General features: G+C 36.3%; 1 protein-coding gene across 10 annotated transcripts in view; it reads right to left on the reverse strand.

Annotated features, from left to right (window-relative positions):
- The window catches only part of PCCA (propionyl-CoA carboxylase subunit alpha), a 291,279-nt gene that overhangs the window by 191,785 nt on the left and 84,033 nt on the right, over positions 1–15,461 (reverse strand). For all 10 annotated transcript variants that reach the window (XM_075137806.1, XM_075137817.1, XM_075137809.1 and 7 more), the window contains 3 exons: positions 14,440–14,571; positions 7,720–7,756; positions 1,720–1,798 (listed from right to left, as the gene is read on the reverse strand). In XM_075137806.1, the coding sequence (XP_074993907.1) occupies positions 1,720–1,798; positions 7,720–7,756; positions 14,440–14,571 (248 nt within the window). The remainder of the gene's footprint in view (positions 1–1,719; positions 1,799–7,719; positions 7,757–14,439; positions 14,572–15,461) is intronic.

Below are 15,461 nucleotides of genomic sequence, written 5' to 3' on the forward strand. Positions count from 1 at the left end.
CTGTTCTCTTAATCTCACTTATCTTCCTGCAACAAGTATTTTGCCAATTTAATTTTGCCTTCATTGCTGCCTACCTGTAAATGTTAAAATACACATTTGTCCTTGATAAAGGATCAGTAACCAGTGTTGATCTGTTACTCAGCCTAGGTGTTCTTTCTCCTAGTACTTTTTAGATATTACTCTATAAAGTTACACTGTAAAGACAAGGCTTAGCATAACTAACCAATAAGAGCGCCACTGGCAAATAATAAGGAGCTGAATAGTATATCAAAGGCTTTCCACACACAAGGCAAGCATCTCAAACCAACATCGCTAAATATCACTGGGTCAAAGTAATATCACTAAATTAATTTTGTATGCAAATGTACAAAACAGAACATCCCTAGCTGGCTTCTGTTGATACCAGTCAGCTGTATCAGGTGACTTTAAAAAATAACCACAACCTTTCTCCAAAACAAACTAGCAATCATGATTTTGGATCCAGTTTTCGATTTTTAAACAGTTAATTTAACCGAGCTCCTTTGCTCCTTTCTGAGCAGAACAAAAAATGAATGCCTTCTTTTCAAGTCCAACAGATGCAATTGCTGCCTGAACAAGATCAAGGCAATAATTCTGGATTCTAAAGCAGTGGGAACAAAGCATCCTTGTAAGAAAGCAGGTTATTCTAGATCTTCATTCTAATCTGCAAAACCTTATTTTCCTATTTAGATTTGAATATAAATGAGCTAGAGGTAAAAGGTACAGAAAAAAAACCAACCATGTTTTCTTTAAATCTAAAAAATTAACTGCTAGCCATTCATTGTTCTTCTTTCCAGTTTTTAGGTTTTAAGAAACAAAAATTTAATACAGAACACAGGGAAATCTTGCAGGTGACTAAATTAAACTAATGGAAATTTGAGTTGTACTTCAAGTTGACTCCAGCATATGTGCTGCTCTCTCCATGTGGAAAGGAAAACATTTAGAAGGTTATCTAATTTTGGATCAAATAGGCTTTTTGTTACAAGCCTTTGAAAAATCCCAAAACACATTTTTCTGTAACATCAGTGGCACATGGGGTTGAAACCAGGCTCCTCACTGCCAGAATATCAGCAAAGAATGGATTGTAAAACCTCCCCAGTCACTAACAAAGCATCTTGAAGTGTTCAGGATTCAGACAACCATTAAGAGACATGAAAATGTCTGCATGTTTAAAATAACATTGTTTCAAACAGGCAAAAGCACAATAGTTTGCTGAGACAAATACTTTAAACACAGAAGTATGCAATTTATTAGAGCACATTCTGAAGACACTGTATGTGTTTCCACACATGAATAATCAGTCTCATCAACTTTAACAGAACTAATGGCATACATTAATGTTTGAGAATCAGGGCCAATAAGTATTCTACCTAACACACAGGCAATTATACATCAGCATTCTGAAAGGCATACAGCAAAATGTTATTTACAGTCTATTATTGGACTAAAGGCAGTTTTAAGTTGGTTTTCTTACTCAAATTAATGGCCCATGTTTTGTAAGGTTTATGCAAAAATTAATTTAAAATTAATTTTAAATGCAAACTTCCAAAGCATACCGCTCCCATGAAAGGGAGAAAACCAAATAATATCCAATTTCTCTGTTTAACATTTCATATCTGCTCAACTGTCAGCTTACAGTGGCTTAATGGGACTTTGGTAACTGCAGCATTCATCAAGGCAAGCATTTGGACAGCATCTCACCTGGTCTCTTCATCATCCCAAGCGATTCTCATGCCTTTCCCACCACCACCTGCTGAGGCCTTGATCATGACAGGGTAGCCTAACAGCGGGGAACAATTAGACAGAAGTTCAAACTTTGTTCAGTTGGTCAGAGGAACATGACAACTGACCACATGTCCAATAATGCCAGTAGACAATAACTTCGTTTATTAAAACACTTTGTTTGGAGGGAGAGATTTTTCTTTTCAAGACTTAGCTGTCAGTGCAGTGATTTCTGAAGCCAAGAAAGGCTGTCTTCTCCATTTATACCAAAAAAAGCACTGAATGAATTATTCCCAAGTAACAAAGTGATTTATGAATAAAGGCATTTGACCTTTTTAAGCTCACATTTCTTTAGGAATAAAATTTTGTTCCTTTGTTACTGCTGAAATAAGCTATAGCTGTGATAATTTTTTTTTAAAAATGACTAGCAAAAGTAAGCAGGAGATCTTCATAAACTATTAGTCAAGAGATTCAGTAAGCAAACCTGTATCTTATCAACACTTCTGGTGCAATACATTTTAAATAACAGAGCACCTCAAAAGAGCTGTGTTGCTCAGATATTATGTAATAATAAGTATCACAGAAAACAGATTATTACACTTTTTTTAACAATAAAAAAAGGATTTTCCCCAAACTGACAAGCAGTAAGAAAAAAAGAGCAGCATAAACCTGACAGCATTGTGCAGAACCGGTAATATTTTACTCTCGGAGCAAGATGCCTCAATATGGATATGAGTTAGGACCTTAGTATTCTGAAAGCTAGAAAAGTACAGTAACAAAGTATGCAGTTTAAAAGCAGACATAGTAATGATTGTTTATCTTGTACAGTATTTTAATTCAAAGCAACTTCCTAAAACAATTTATTCATATCTCTGAATTTCACCTTTCTCCCACATGAATGTACAGAAATTTGAAAATTAAGGATCTGATTAGAAAGTTTTTGACATTTCTAGGATAACAGAAAATTCTTCAAGACTTTGGTCTCCAGCATGTTTAACGAAAATCATAATATTAAGCCAAATATCAGACCAGCTGATATTGTCTGGCAAGAAGAGTCCATCAGTCCTTGCAAATTGAAGATACATTCTATAAAAGGCTTTGATCTGGAGACAAAAAGGGACATTTGAATATGGCTCCCAATAGAAATGCTCAAGTCTGCTATCATATGTGTAACTAACATTTACAGTTTCTTTCTGCAATGTAGATCTACTCTTGCTCTCTCAAGTGACAGTGATATAGTATGCCTACCTCCTCCCCAAAGTCATTTGACTGAAACGAGGTTCAGGAGAAGATAATTAGAAACAGCAAGATCTAGAAAACCTTTTGCTTAAAAAAAACTGAAGTGGACACACAAAAAAGGGACAAGATACAAGCATGAGAAACAGAGTAGCATTGGTTGGAAGGCAGGAAAGCAGCAACAGTACAAGAGAACATTAAATTAACAAAGAAACAGCAAAAATCAATAAAATAGTTTCCAACATGTTATTAGACTGTGGAACCCCATGCTACAGAGCGTTCATGTGGCTGAACACTGCAGAAAGGTAATAGATAAGCATATGTAGAGCACAAATCAAGGCAGGGATGACCAAAATCTTCATGCTTTAGAGTCTAAAGTAATCTCTAGTTACTAGGTATAAGGGTAAGACCAAGCCATGCAAACAAGCTTGCTAGAGTGTCTTTTATGTTTTCCTATGAAATATGTGATGCTGCCCACAGAGGGGTATGGGATAAGTCACAAAGTAACAATGGTTTCAATCCAGAACTACACTAAGTATTTTAAAGGCCTCTACAATCCCAGAGATAAAAGGGCATGCACAAAATAATTCTAGATTGCATGCAGCAAACAGTGAAGTTCAACTCATTTTCATGAAATGCAGTATATGCAGTATCTACATAAGGAAAATTTATCTATGCTGTAGCTGCTTTTCCAGATCCCTGGCAACTGCCAGGCTCCTAGACAAGTCACTGGCTATCTTGAAATAAAGCAAAAAGCACATCTTGGATGATTTTCATGCAAGAAATGAGACTTAACTGGGTAACACTAGCGAACTTGCACCTCTGGCAACTATCACCAGCTGGGGACTCTTTCCAACTCAAGAGGCTGGAAGTCTGAAATTCTGAAATAAGCATTGTTTTAAGCATTATTATGGCAAACTCACTATAGCAATTTCCATCACCTAATCTATCTTTGCAGTGTTACATGTACTTGAAAAAATCATCATCAATTATGCTAACAATTTCAGTCTAACAATATCAGTCTTTTCAATGGCCTCCTGATTTTAATTCTATAAGCAGAGTCTAGTCCTGCTTTACTGTTCTTTCATTTCAACAGCAAAATAGGTAAGCTGGCAGTGAGCCTTGGTGAGTCTTTATATGCTACAGAATATAGAAGTTCATATAACACAACTCACATGGTTAAATTATCGGACAGGATACATGGGTTACTGGTATCACTCACCAAGTGTAGGAACACTTTGCTTCCCCCCCTGCCTTTTATGTATACGACATACACGATTATATGTCGACCACACTTGTATGCAAGGCAGTTAAAGATTCCAGAGAGCCACAATATTTAAAAATTAAAAAAAAAAAAAAAAAATATCAAAGTATGGCCTGTTTTGAAAAGATACATACAGCTTTTTAGGTTGAGGAGGAAAAACTCTTTGTAACAGACCTCTACAGGTTAGGATGAGGATTAGGCAGTCCCCTGAAAATAAGGGGACTTGAACTTTTGCTCAAATATGCCTTTGCACATACTTCCTCTCTGGGGCACTGAACCAAGCTAAACAGAAGTTCTTTGGCCAATACCAAAGACTGATGTGTGCTAAGACAAGGAAGGCTTTGTAGAATCTAAGTTTTGCGTACATATTGGGTACAGGATGCTGGGATCAGGATGTGTTAATCATCATTCTCCTAACCACTTTTGCACTATTCAGCAGCAATCAAAATTGCTGAAGTACGCTCACATGGATTGGTTGGATTAGTTGTGGGAAGGGAGAGGCATACAAACAATTTCTAATAGCATTTATAAGGACCCACAACAACAGCAATGAAGAGTCTCACAAAGCAGGCGCATTTTTGAGTAGGTGTTAGGTTTTCAACCCTTCCCTTAAATTACATGCCAATTTACAGGAAAATAAAACTGCACATAAGAATAAAAACTACTCTTGTTCTATAGTTTTACATTTTCATGGCACATCTGGAGGATGGGTCTAAAAAGATCTTAGAAGGCAGGAAGGTAAAAAGCTGTCAAATTTGAAGATCATCAGGCAAACTTTTGCTGTTAAATAGGTACTATTAGGTTAGGACTGCTTTGTTTCCAGGGTGGTTACTATTCTGAGAACCTGAATGGTAAAAGGAGTAAACAAATTTCTGGTGTCCCACAGCTGTTAGCTCCCGCCCTTTGCCACCATGGTTTTAGATGTTATTTATCCATTTTTATAAAGTTGCAGGTAGTAGACCACAGAATACATTGTGCAGTATCAGTTTAAGCAACATTGCATGTAGCAATACCCGATTCTTTTCAATATCCATTATTGAAAAGCTAGTACTAACTAAACCCATGTCAAATGAAACAGGACAAAAACATGTTTTTCACCTCTTCAGTTTTGTGTAGACTTTCATTTAGTTTAATTGCCTGCACTTCATAGTTGTTCAATTCTTTCACACAAACTGAAGAGTAAAACTTTCTGGAGTTTCATCGATGCTTCAGAAATCAAGAGGCCAGCAGTTCTTAATGTACAACTTACAAATGGACTTAAAAGTAGCATGGGAAAAGAGCCAATGTGATTAAGCACTACAGAAAGGATCACAAGAGAATAACAGCCCACACAAATAGAGAAGAGAGACTATAGAAAGGAGCCTATATAGCAATTTGTGCCTGAACTTCTTCCAATTCCTGATTTAGACTTATATCTCTGTCACATTCTCCCTTGACAACTTGGGAGAGCACATCTCAAATGAGGGGCAAAAGGTAGGTTTTACTCCCGTACTTACAAAATTTGTATCTATAAATTAATAGTCACTGAAACAGGTAAAGGCACTGTCTCAACCCTGAAGTGCTAGGCTCCACTACTACTGGATCTTTGGCCAGAATATAGCAGGGAGAAGTAGGAAAAAAATGCAGGCAGCATGAGAACATTACACAATGTTTCAAGAGTTTTAAGTGCTGACTCAAAATGAATTTTTTTTAATAATTACTTAAGCATTCTCGGAAGACTGAGGCTCTGGATAAGTGAAATTAAAAATAATCTGAAAGTATTCAATTGCACGTCAAGTGCCTTATATATGAGGACAAATGCATTATATACATAAGAGACTTTAATTTCATCCTATTTCAGATCCTTTGAAATTACAAATCATTGGGCTTTATTCTGATCAGTGGTCATGATTAGACAGAAGCTTAACCAAACTGATCAACTAGTCAAAACATGGGTGGGGAAAAAACTAGAACGGACATTTTTCTTTCACTACATGGCATCGTAGTACAAATCTTTTTTGTATCAAAATGGTTTAAGAATTTGCCATCTAGATAAAGCACCACCCACCTGTCTGTAATTGACTAATATCTACTGATTTAAGACTGCCTTGATATAATGACCTCCAAAGTGCTACTGATATCAAAGACAGGAACCAGTCAATAGAACACCAGAAGAACTCAGAAGAAAATTAAGCAAGAATACATTTTAAAGGTATCTAGGAAGCCACTGAATGCCTTCTGACTTATATTAATCAAAGCTGCTTTAAAAATACTTGCAGGAAATCTTTAAAAAACAAAGAGCATGAAAGACTATTGAAATGAAATGGAACGGAACTGAAATAAAGTCATAATACTACATATGCCTTTTTTAAGGACTACAACCAATTTTATTTACAGTTATCCTCCGAATATTCCAATTAGTTGAAAACTTCTTCCTTTTGTTTCTGCTCCCATGACAGCAATCAGTAATCACTTGATTTCCCAACAGGGACATAAAGTCTGACCCACAGAAATGCTGACTTCAATTGCGTCAGCCTAAAAGCCAGCCAAGCCTACACTGAGGGGTTTCAAGGCAATTAACCAGTGCAGGGTAAGAACGCCAACTTAAACTCAAAGTGGAAAGGTGATACACTGAAAAAGTCATCTGCAGCACTGGTGAAGTCCAATTTCTATCTGGCACATAAGGCACAGCCATAGCTTTTGACACAGGTGAGAAGTATTTGTAGCTAGAGCAGTAAGAGAAGCTTCAAATGTAGATACATACTTTGAATTACGTACCTGTGATGAACCTAAATAGCTTCTCATGGCTACTGTCTCTTAAAATGAAAATGCAAAAAACCCCAGGAAAAATCTCTTATTGCATTAGATTCTTCTTCTAGAAATCATTTAAGAACATGTGTAATTTCAAGCATATGGTTAAATATTCTCCCTAATATTAAGCTTTAGTAAGTAAAAGCCAAAACTCATTAAACACATATTACACTTAACCTTCATCAAAAAGAGTCTTAGTTTGCTGGTTGCTCTTTTCACCATTCTGTAAGATATTCAGAAGCTGAATAGTGACTTTATTCCAGAAAGCACAGAAGAAAGGCTGGTGGTCTGGATGATATTCAAGCTAATTGCAGTCCACACAGTGATGAAGAATGAAGATTATAACATCACTGCTGTCAGCCTCCACATGCCTAACTTCTGACTATCGTGTCCAATTGCAGACATACTTTGAAATAACTCCTTTAGTGAGCTACTCATTACTGCATATTACATGCATTCCACAAATCATGGCTGCACTTCCGTAAAGTCCAGTTTGTAAAGCTAAAATGTGACAATTTAAGAGACAGGGCGTTAATGCCTAGATTCTTCCAGCCCTATAGGCAAGAGGGAACTTAAAAACTATTAAAACATTATTTGTTCTATAGGGATTACTTATTACACATTCAATTTAGTCAACCATGTCTGCTGAGAGGCACACAAATCCCACCATAGCTAATTTAAGAACTTACCAATTTCCCTTGCAATTCTGACAGCTTCATCTGCATCCTGTAAAAGCAGGAAATGAGACCCAACGTTAATCCCATCAGCCATTGCACTATGTCCTGAGGGCAGTCATATATTGCACTACTGTCTCCTCTGATTCATTTAATGTTTGATTTTACAACCTTCTGACCCTTTTCAGCCAGAGGAATGTAAAATTAATACCATAAGTGGAATGTAAATTCTACCTCATCATTAGTATGCTGAGAAACTCAAAGCAACGAGGAATCAGCTGACAGGAAACACAACCAGGATCGCAAAATTATTTTCTGCAGTTGTAGGAATTTAATGCTAGAATTTGGAAGTTTACAATCAATAATGGACCATAAATCAGATCGTTAAAGTTTGTCCACTGCCAGCTTTTTTCTGTCCTCACAGGTATTTCTTGTGTTTTCCTGGCTGTTGTCAGTAGGGGGAGTTCATTCTCTATTGTTTGGGAGTAAGGTAGGTTCAGAAAAAGTCTTGCAGAACTTCTTTAAAGACAAGTTTTTTCGTCTACTAAAGAAAGAAAGAACACAAGCATTTCACTTTTGCACGTTTTGCATTCTAAAGACAGAATAAACCTTTAATGCATCATTTTAAACTGTATCTGAAATGAGAAGATTCACATAATTGTTTCCATTAAAGAGTCCACGCATTACTAGTGTGCGACAATTAGAAAAATATTTTTGTTGATGCCACCTATTGCTTCAGCTGACTCATACCACTATAGCCTGGTACAGAAAAAAGTACTAGGAAACCCAGAGAATAAAAAACAAAATACTTGAACTTCCTTCTTCTTAATAACCAAATCTCTTCTCCGGCAGTTGTTGATTTTGGATTCTTCTACTGATAATTATATTTCCATTATACAATACTGGAAAGAAAAAGGGTTAAATTACAGTGGCACAGGTTAAGTTTGAAAATTCCATCCAAATTTGCTAATATTTATACTACTCCCTGATATGCATTAAAAAATTTGTATGGAAGGCAGTAATGTCTGGAAACCACCAGCTGCTAAGTGCGTCTGAAACTATGGGGGCTGACTTATGAACATTAAAATGAAACCCGATATTTTTAAAGCTTTCAAGGCAATCCGTTTTAAAAGCACCCAGGTCAGAACTTTAAAAAAATAAAACATAAGAAATGTTCATACCTGGTTCATTTATGTCCGATAATAAAACAAAATCCTCTTTAAAAGTCTTCAGTACCTAGTAACAGCCCCATGAAGAATAAGGGGGCTGGCAGGGGAAGTTGTCAGAAAATTTAATTTCCTTTCATTAGCTAGTCTGCTCCACAAATCGGTGCTTGTTAAGTTCAAAGCAGTCCTGAAAGCAACATCAGTTTTAAGTCTTTTTACTCCAGTCACATCTGTTAATGAGATTTTTCCAAATAACAATTGTTTTTAAGTCAAGAGATAAATCTAGCAAAAAACCTTCTCCCCCCCGCAAGAAGAAAAAAAAAAAAAAAAATCAGGGTTTACTGTTTTATTACACCTTGCTGCTTTCCATGACCCTGCACCCTCCAAATTTTAGCTTAAAGGGATAAAATGCATGAAAAGGGTCATTTAAGAATGTTAGTGGTTTCCACACATTGAGTTTGAAGGTTCTTTGTTCCTGCCTGTGACAGTTATGCGAGAATACTTCCCCTTAATAGCCTCTCTGTCAGGAAGTGTTAAACCTGCCAAATGCAGACAATTAGAGCCTCTTGAACAAAATGCAGGAAGAGTGATGACTGATGAAGAGCCACGATTATAGTCGAGAAGGAAACTTTTACATTTCTTTTCTCTTGCAAATTCACTCATATATTTGCAAAATAGAATTAAGAGGGGGGAAGCAAACAGGGTAATTTTTTTTCACTTAGTTACCTGCAAACAAGTGGCTAACTGACACATTGCAGTCCACAGGAAGACAAGCTGCAAATCATTACAGGGAAACTTTTCACTGCCACTGTATTTTTATACATACATACAACAACTTTAATAAGCAGCATCGTATCAGCAGCACTAATTGTCTCAGTTCTGGCTTGAACAGACTGAAGTCATCTCCCCAGCACAGTTATTAATTTACACTATTTCGACATCTGTTTCTTTTACAGTTCTAATATATTAGAACCCAAACTCTAAGACAAAAAAAAAAATCAATGCATATTCAAATTCTTTAGCCTTCAAAGAGTGTTTCTGAAATAGAAAACAAAAATATGCTGTGCTTTAAAGAGAAAAACTAATAAAAAAAAAGTGAATAAACAACTGACATATTGAAATATCTGGTAAGTCTTTTGATCTTTTTCCCTAAGAAAGTATGTTTTAGTATCATGCATTTCACTTGCAGATGACATAAATACGCAGCAGTTTGAGTACTCATAAAAAGTTAGGACAGTTATTTTTGATTTTTGGTGCAAAGAACTTATGATAGATACACAACATTTGCCATAGGGGGGCAAAAACTGAATGCTATGACACTGCATAACACACAAATCCGTATGTGCAAAATATACAAAACCATACTGGTACTAAAAACATTTTGAATTATTTTTTTCAAAAGCATAAGTCCTCAATGATTTACTGCTGTTTCCTCCAAAAACACATTAGCTACACTACCATTTTCCCAAAATAAACTACAGATTGTAAAGAAATATATAACTTTAGCACCACCTTTTATTGAACAAATAAAAATGTTCAAGTAATGGTACAAGTTTATAAAAATCGTAAGAGTTATAAAATGATGTCATAGTGTTTTTACAAATGGCTGATTTCATTAAGTTAAAAAGACATAAAATACTCATTTAGCATAAGAATTTCTAACCTCCTAATTTCATGTACGTGCCTCTCTGCCAGGTACCAGCAGGTGGAGACAAAAAAGCAAAACTATTCTGATGAGAAGGAATGCCAGGATAAAGCTGTTTAAGAGACTCCTAGAGCTGTACAACATTGTATTAATTATAAAGAACTCTGTAACAGTTTTCACGGCTGAGGGTATTGGGCTTAGAGAATCAAATCTCCAGTTCATGTCTAGTCTCCAACAACCTCTCCAGCAATACAGTGATCATTTAATACCAATGTCAATACCCCAATGCAAGAATACAGCCAAAACAGCTAAAACAGATACCTGAAACTTAAATACAGTAAATTCATAGCCTTGCTGAAAACCTTCAACATGTCTACTAACATCAGTGAAACTAAGTAGACACCCAGAGATATTAAGCTTCTGGGTCTACACCCAGCTGTGTTCTACCAGCCATAAAACCAAACTGGCTGTACCTAGTGAAACAATATAAAAAAATCTTTCTTCCCTTGCCATTCCTTTGCCAGTTTTTCACCACGGCATCTCCTTATACTCATTACTCAGCCTCCACTTTCTTCTTGTCACTTATTCCTCTTTACTCATTTACAGACAATACATCTTCTCCGCTCTCTAGCTGACAGCACCAGACTCAGGTTCCTTACACGTGTAGGCTGGATAACCCTTGCCCCAGCCAACTGAGAAACTGAACCAGGGATGAGAAGAAAATTACTCTTTGTCAAACTACCTTCGCCACTCTCACTCCATGTCTTTCCATTCTCAGTTTCATATTTGCTACAGCGTTTGCCTATTTGAGAATAGTTAGTTGTGTCTGTTATGCCAAGCATCCTCCTCTTCAATCCTTCCAGCTCCTTAAGTATACTGCTGAAGGGCTTCCTTCTCTTAAATTTCTAATTTAATTTCTACTTACTGGCAGTTTTTCTGCATGCAACTTCTCCAAGATGCTATAACAAAATCTTAGCAACTACAGTGTCTCTTATGTGTAAGTGCTAAGCAACGTGAGTAAGAGGGGGAAACACCCTCTATTCATGAAGGACCTATGTATCTGCAGCACTATTTAACAAGTGCTGGATAAAGACAACTCTTCAAATAACAAAGATTTTCAGTGCAGTCTTGAGTTGAATAACGAAGCACTAGAAGTTGTTACTCTATATTCGCTTTAACTATTCATCCACAAAGAATACGTGCAACTGATCTCTCTTAACTTCTGGCATTGTCAGAGGCATGAATGCAGTTTTCTTCCAGCTTTATTAGACTCCACTATAAAGATGAAGCCACCTCTAATCAACTCAAGTATCAAGCAGACACTTAACTCCTTCCTAGAACCTTTAAAAATTTCATTTATCAAGAAAAAGAGCCCTCAAAGATTTTGAAAGCTTCATAACTCTATGACCCAAACAGGTCTCCCACAGAATGGCAGAAATCCTATACAGTCTCCAATTCCTTGCTTGCTGCTCTTCTGATTGTACCTGGTATCACATAGCTTTGCCCTTCCCAGCTTAGTCTGAATTGGCAAAATAGTACATCAAGCTCTAACCAAAGATCAGGCATCCTGTATGACCTAATTATTCCTCGTATATTCATCTGAGCAAAAGACACATTATCACAGGAAGGAGATCAGAGGACAAACACAGGCACATATTTAGATCCATAGCAAAGATGAGAATGTCGATTATCAGAAGTTTTATTTCCTAGAACTGGTACCAAAGCACTAGTTAACCTAAAATTTTCATCTCTCCTTTCTGATGGAAACTACAACACTGGCAATGTCTGTGGACTCTCCTTTTTCTTATTTGGTGGGTACACTGCAGGGGTTTTTTAATCTCGTGTTCTTTTTCATCAACACTCTTCAGATAATCAGAACTAGTGCAAGGCCAAGGTATGTGAAATTGATATGATATGGACACTTCAGGATTAAACAACTACTGCACAGTTCCTTTCAATAGCTGAGGATTAGAGTTGTCAACTCAATCCTACATTCCAGTTCATTTGGTGTTAAGACTATCGTCGCATATAACTGATTGCCAACCAGATCACTTAGGTTCTTTTATTTTGTGTCAGGGACTTCAGATAATTGTCAAAAAACAGTGAAACAAGTGCATACAGGTAAGTAGCTCAGTTTCACCAGTTATATGGCTATCTGTTCATTAACCACTATCCTACTTTGCCAGCTTTGTTTCTTTATATTAGCAGAACAGTAACATAAGTTTAACTTGATACAGCAATAAAACCAGTATTTTGATTCTGCATTAGAAAAAATTTTGTGGGGTTTACATGATTAATTCAAAGTTATCTCCTTTATTTATTATCTCCTTATTATAAATTAGATGTTTTCCTAGAAGTTATTGTCAGGATTTCTAGAAGTATATACAGGATATCAGACAGAACAGTGGATCTTATGCACAATAGCTTAGCTGCTGTTAAATCTTATGAGTGCTAAAGGACCACATACACAAGGACTGCTAAAACATGCAACAAAAACCTGAAGGAATGATGCGTTCAACTTATCACTGCCAGACTTCAGCATTGCCACAAATGCCAGCCTAACACTTGTATGGAGCCCTCCAGAAGAGAAACAATTCTTTGCACTTTTACCTGTTGCAGCGTATCCCACTGCCCAGCATTACACACACCAGGCATTTCCATCACAAGTACTGAAGAATTCTCTTGAGCATTTTGACCTCAGCTATTTCATGATTTTATCGTTCTCTCTCACTAGCCAAGTTCTCCAGGCATCCTCATCAGAACATAATTTTGTGGATGCTTAGCCCCTTTGCACTCTATTCACCTTTCTCATTTAGTTGGGTTTGTTTTTTTCCTCCCAACAGAGTTTAAAATCCAACTCAGCTGACATGATGCTGAACACCATTGCCCTGGTATATGTTGCTCCTTAAAACACAGTCTGCATTCCATCAATACATTCAGTTGTTCCCAATTATCTTGACATTTCCTATTTCATCATGTAAATAAGATTTATGATGATCAGAGATCAGTATCAATTGTCATAAACCTGAAAAGCTTTCCCCTTCAACTACATTAAAGTGTTTTTGAAACTAACTTTCACTTTTTCTTGCAACTCAAAGTTTTACTCAAATTTTATTTGGAGGAAAAAAAAAAAAGTAACTTGACATGTCAAGCATAAAAGATTTCAACCCAGGAGGTAAACATTTTATAATACACCAAAGTTTTAGGCATATACAACGAAGGTTTTAAAGGGAAAAAAGCTTATTTACCTACATTAACATAGACAAGATATGAAAACACATAGAAAAGCTTATAAGAACCTAATACTTAATCACTATAGCAGAAAATAAACCAAAACCGAGACATATTTTATTCCAACTTACAAAATATAAAGAAACAACCAAAATATTTTTAGAAAATTGTTAGAATCATTCCTTCTAACACCCCAGGAAGAACACTAGCTGTAGATTCGGACAAAGAGCCACCAACTCCCCCCACCCTCACCCCGAGTTCTGCAACACGTGGAAGTCTACACCATCAGCACAGACCGCAAAATGGAAACTTCGTAACAGTGTAACAAACTTCACTGTTAACTTAGGGCTGTCAAGATCTTGGCCAACAAGAAGTAAAGATCTGAGAAATGTAAAGACGTGCAGATAGTCTAATCCACACTCGATATTTAACACATTTACCTGCCTTCATGTTAAATTTAAAGCAGAACATTTTTAGAGACTCCACAGAAGCAGTCCTTAATATACCATTTATTATGAAGGAATTTCTCTTCTTCTCCAAAGCTCTCTTGCTAGGAAAAATCTGCACCCCATTTTTAATTACATCTTATTGAAAAAGAAATTGAAATTATAATTACATTCAGACCTTCAATGGAGTATTTCGATTTAGACACTGTTCCTACAGTGGGCAGACAGTAATTAAATGATTTCTCACCTTGACTACTCCATCAAAGCCAGGGATCGTGTTGACCTTTGCATTCTTGGCTAACAATTTGCTTTCAATCTTGTCTCCCATAGCTTGAATAGCATGTGTGTCAGGTCCAATGAAGGTGACACCTTCTGATGCCTGTAAAGACAATGAAGATACAACTTCAGGGGATGAAACTAAAAATCAGCTTTACATAGGCATTGCTATTAATTTTTTTTCTCTTTTTGAGCTGAGTAATGAAACAAAGTTTAGAAGACATAGTGATCTGTTTACGTAACAACCTAGCAATATATAAGCAGCATTTCAGCCAGTTCATTAAAAACATGTATGACCTTGTGAAACTATGTATACACACAGATTCAAAGCCCCTATAATTAGCATTTGTATAAATCAAAGCCAGGCCAAAGAAAAATAGCTAAAAGTGGAAGTACTCCAGCTTGAAAGTTAGAAATATCCCTTGAGAAAACAGAGGGTAGTTAACTCACCATTGAAATAGCCGCAAGTGATTTACAAATATATGCTTGCTAAACTGTAATGCTGTTGAAAATTCCATTATGCATTCCTAAAACCAAACCTTGACGAAACATCAAAATGAAAATGTAGTCTTACTCAACGCATTTAAAGATCTTGAAAATAAGGTAATAACTGAAATGTTTCCCCAGTTCTTTCAGGCAACTCTCTTTTCCAATACTAATGTGGAAATAGGTTAACATAAAATACTTTAATACTTCAACTTTAATACTTTAATATGTAGGTAGAACACCGAATTGCATTTTTCCCCCTCCTGTTTCTCTATGCCAGCAATAGACTTCAGCGATCAAGTACGCAGACATTTTTTCAAACCTCTCCAGGGTCAGTGCTACACAGAGCTACAGGCAACTCTATCAGAACTGCTTCACTGAAAGTTACTGATGCATCAGTGAGTACATGCATGTTTCAGGCAACTTAACGTCTTTTGTACCATAGGAAAAAAACATCAAAAGAATAAGCATACTAGCCTTGCACAATTTTTTCCAACTGTTTCACTG

The sequence above is a fragment of the Calonectris borealis genome, chromosome 1 (genome assembly GCF_964195595.1).
Source record: "Calonectris borealis chromosome 1, bCalBor7.hap1.2, whole genome shotgun sequence".
Lineage (NCBI taxonomy): Eukaryota > Metazoa > Chordata > Aves > Procellariiformes > Procellariidae > Calonectris > Calonectris borealis.